We start from the raw sequence: 3,631 nt of genomic DNA, 5'->3' as shown, positions 1-3,631 counted from the left end.
TAATTGAAAAGAAATTAGAATATTTTGAAAACATTGCCAGTTTTGAAAATATTTATGTTTCATTTATGCCAGTGAATATTATTTTTATTTTTATGAGGCTGCCATCTCCTAATGCAATGTTACGCTTTCCTTCACTGTTTCATTATTTAGCATAAGTCATGTTGGGCCCATCTGTGAGAGCAGTCCAGCCAGCTCTGGAAGCGAAAGGAGCAAGACTGATGAAAACAGGTTTGTACTTTTTTTTTTTTGTGAAAACTAAATATTTGTCGGGAAACGATATGCTCTGAAACTTTTCCTACACTCTGTGCTTAATTGGCGGATGCAAYCTTGACTGTAGGCTGTTCCTGGGCAGCATCGTTATTTGTAGCAAAACGAATAATCCCAGAAGTGTTCACGAGGACAGTCATAGCCCGCTTCAAGCTAAACTGCCGTCACAAATGGCATCAGACTCGCTTTTGACTCGTCAACACCACATGAAGGCACGGCCTCTTTGGAATCACAGGATGTTTGGGACTTTTTTATGYTATACATGATTCAGCAATAATTACAGCCACTGCTGYGGCTTACTCCRGGGATTCCTAATTGCACATAGGGAGTTGTATTAGGCAGAGCACTAATTAACAAAGTGTGTTTCATTTTTTGTAACCTAATTTTCAAAGCATCAAGCGGCATAAGACAGAGACCTGATGGTCTTCTTAACTATATTACTTGGACTCATGGTAGTTTAATCCTTTGTAAGATGATCCCTCTTGGACATGTTTTATATCCTATTTATGAACTAGAAAATTATATATWTTTTTTAAATTATTAAAACTAGTAGGATGTTTTTTTGTTTARAAACATAAAAAAWAAATAAATGCTGTGTGTTTTTAAACTTCCCAAGACAARTCATTGCTCATACTGCATTGCAGTTGATTTCGGAAGCTGGAATTTCAGAGGCTCAACCTGGAAAAATCAACAGAAACTACTSTAGTTTACAATTTAGACACAAAGGAAATGTGATCAGCAAATCCYGGACCTCAAAATCCTTTATGGCTGCTGTGTGCAAAAATCATTATCACCATTTAAGTGATTGTCTCTGATGCAAATGCACYTCCAYCACATGATGCTCCCACCTCCATATCTCCAAATCCTCCTGCAATAAAGCTGATCTGGTGATTTCTSAGGGTTGAGCATTTTGGTTTTCTCCTTTGAACMTGCCTTGTTTATTGAAAACCATTGAGTTTTATTCTGGTTTTATCTTAGCAAACTAATTTCCTCCTGTATTTTACCTTCCTTACTACAAACATGTACTAACAAGAGTTTAGTTCTCTGTTCAATGTTTTACATTAAAGACAAAAAAAAAAAAAAACAAGTTTCCTGACATAATAATAAACGAATCCATAATATAATTTTATAGCATGAGTAATAGCTGTCTAAGTAACTATTTGTTTTCTTAAATGCAATAGGCCATTGACCTGGGCAGACTTTTTAAGCGAGAGTGCCATCTACATTTTGGCAGCTCGGCCTAATAGCTCTGCCATGCACATCCGGATGCCTCTATAGTCCAGGTTCCTCCAGTGCAGCCTGCAGAGAGAGGAAGAGCGACGTAGTCCACGGATGAACAGGGGGAAGAGATAAACATGCCGACATGATGTCATGACGAGTGAGACTGAGGAAACCGATTGAAGCACCAAGAGGTAGTAGCGAATGAAGCAATCATCAGAAACTCTCCTCTCCAGTGTCACTTCAGCACAACAACACAGGCAACATGAATGTGTTTGATACACAGACACCCCAAGTGGAAGCAGCTGTCACAGCTCCAAACACCAAACAGTTTCCAAAACGCGTAAGAGATACGATGGGAAGGACAGCCACCCCTCTTCATGATTAGCCGGTTTGTGAAATTTCTGAAACTTTGGGTGTCTCTATTAAAAGCCAGGATGCTAAAAGTGACAAAATGCCATCTGAGGTAAATAACACACATTTCCAAGTGGGTTCGTTAGTGTGACAAGCTGTTGCTCTGTTCCAAGTATTTACTTCAARCTTCACCATGTGCTTATGACAAACACGTGACATTGTATTGGGTTTTCAGTTCACCATCAGAGCCCCTGGYKAATCARTGCTRTCTACATACAATAAAAGCCAACTGCTACACACACCAATATAAATTATTATTCATTAAAGCTGTATTTATTCCTGTATCTTTAGACGTATCCTCTGTTTATCCCAGTTTCATCCAAGAATATGTGTTCTTCTGAAATACTAACTGTGAAAAGGATGTGAACRTTAATGAAAGCTAACCTTCAAAGTGACATGTACGTATATGTATATATGCTGCCATATAGTCCTATTGCTTTTGTTGTGCTCTCCGAGCTGCACTATGACAACGTAAAAACAATCGCTTGTTTCGTTCTAATCACAATATTTGCACCGTGAGAATGATATAAAATTTAATCATTGTCTGACATAAACACTGTAATGAATTAGTGAAAGAAAGTGAGATGCGACAGAAATGGGGTTTCTTTCCTAACAGGCGTAGCTATTGAGAGAAAAGAAAAGGGTTGCCAGGAAAAAGATGGACTGAAAGAGTGTAAATGAGATTTCCCTTTAAACCGYTGGGGCATTGGACATTGTGTAGTGTATATGAACGATGTATGCCTTGTTCTTTTAATGAATAAAGTGTAGAAATAAGATTTAAACTTGTCGGTTGAAGAGATATGTCACAGTGTTGTAATAAACACTTGGAATTTACACTTTAGTTTGTGTCCTGTGTTGCTTTCATAATGGGCTGTAATGCAGCAATGCATTGTGGGGACTGAAGTGTTGTCTGGTGCTAAGTTAGAGAGACCAACTAACCTAATAGTCAGTGATGTTGGACTGTGGGAGGACGCCAGGGTACCCGGTGAGAACCCACGCCTGTATGAGGAGAACATGCAATCTCCAGCAAGAAAGACCTCTGAGAAGTGAGGACCTTATGGCTATAAGGTAAGAGTGCTAGTACTTGAATTATCACAAAATCAAATAAAATAACAGTAACTGAAGCCTACTTTAAAATACTTCACTTTTTTAAGTTAAAGGTTGTGACGGCTTTAGTGGCCTTTATTTGACAGTTGTCAGACAGTAATGCAGGTTGTGAGAGAGAGAGGAAAGGTCTTTTCACTGAGGGTGGCAACCATGACTGATCAAAACAAGAATGTCACCAAACACCAATTCCTTTCTGTAGCAACTACTCTGCTCCTCTAATTCAATCAGAATGACAGATGGCTTGTGCTCATCAACACTTTGCCCTCACCTAACTAGGATCCTGGACGTTATGCAAGCATGTCAGCTTGTGGCAGGGGTGAATGAGGTTTTCATGATTTGTTATTAACTTCCCTTAATTTAATTATGGAATTACATCTCATCAGTCCTCACAGCAAACTGGACTGCAAGCGATGCAAACTGCCACCATAAAAACTGAAACAGCTAGAATGTTTGTCTCAAAGCTTTCTGTGTGTATACCGTAGTCTCAATTTCAGACTAATGTTGCAACTATTCATCGTTTCAGTTATACTGATTTATGACGTATTTTGAAGTTAATAAACCAAAAATAATTTTTTTTAGTTCACAGAATCGGATCGTAAAGTTGAACTTACATTTATTCACAAAG

The 3,631-nt window shown here is 38.4% G+C and overlaps 1 protein-coding gene across 1 annotated transcript in view; it reads left to right on the top strand.

The window, feature by feature from the left end:
• The window catches only part of phf24 (PHD finger protein 24), a 14,239-nt gene extending 11,499 nt beyond the window's left edge, over positions 1-2,740 (top strand). Inside the window, exons 5-6 of the mRNA XM_017307738.1 lie at positions 151-228; positions 1,449-2,740. Coding sequence (XP_017163227.1) covers positions 151-228; positions 1,449-1,545 — 175 coding nt within the window. The 3' untranslated portion in view covers positions 1,546-2,740. The remainder of the gene's footprint in view (positions 1-150; positions 229-1,448) is intronic.
• The last annotated feature ends 891 nt before the right edge of the window (positions 2,741-3,631 follow it).

The sequence above is a fragment of the Poecilia reticulata genome, linkage group LG12, assembly GCF_000633615.1.
Source record: "Poecilia reticulata strain Guanapo linkage group LG12, Guppy_female_1.0+MT, whole genome shotgun sequence".
Taxonomy (NCBI): Eukaryota; Metazoa; Chordata; class Actinopteri; order Cyprinodontiformes; family Poeciliidae; genus Poecilia; species Poecilia reticulata.
This window is presented reverse-complemented; position numbering and strand designations above follow the sequence as displayed.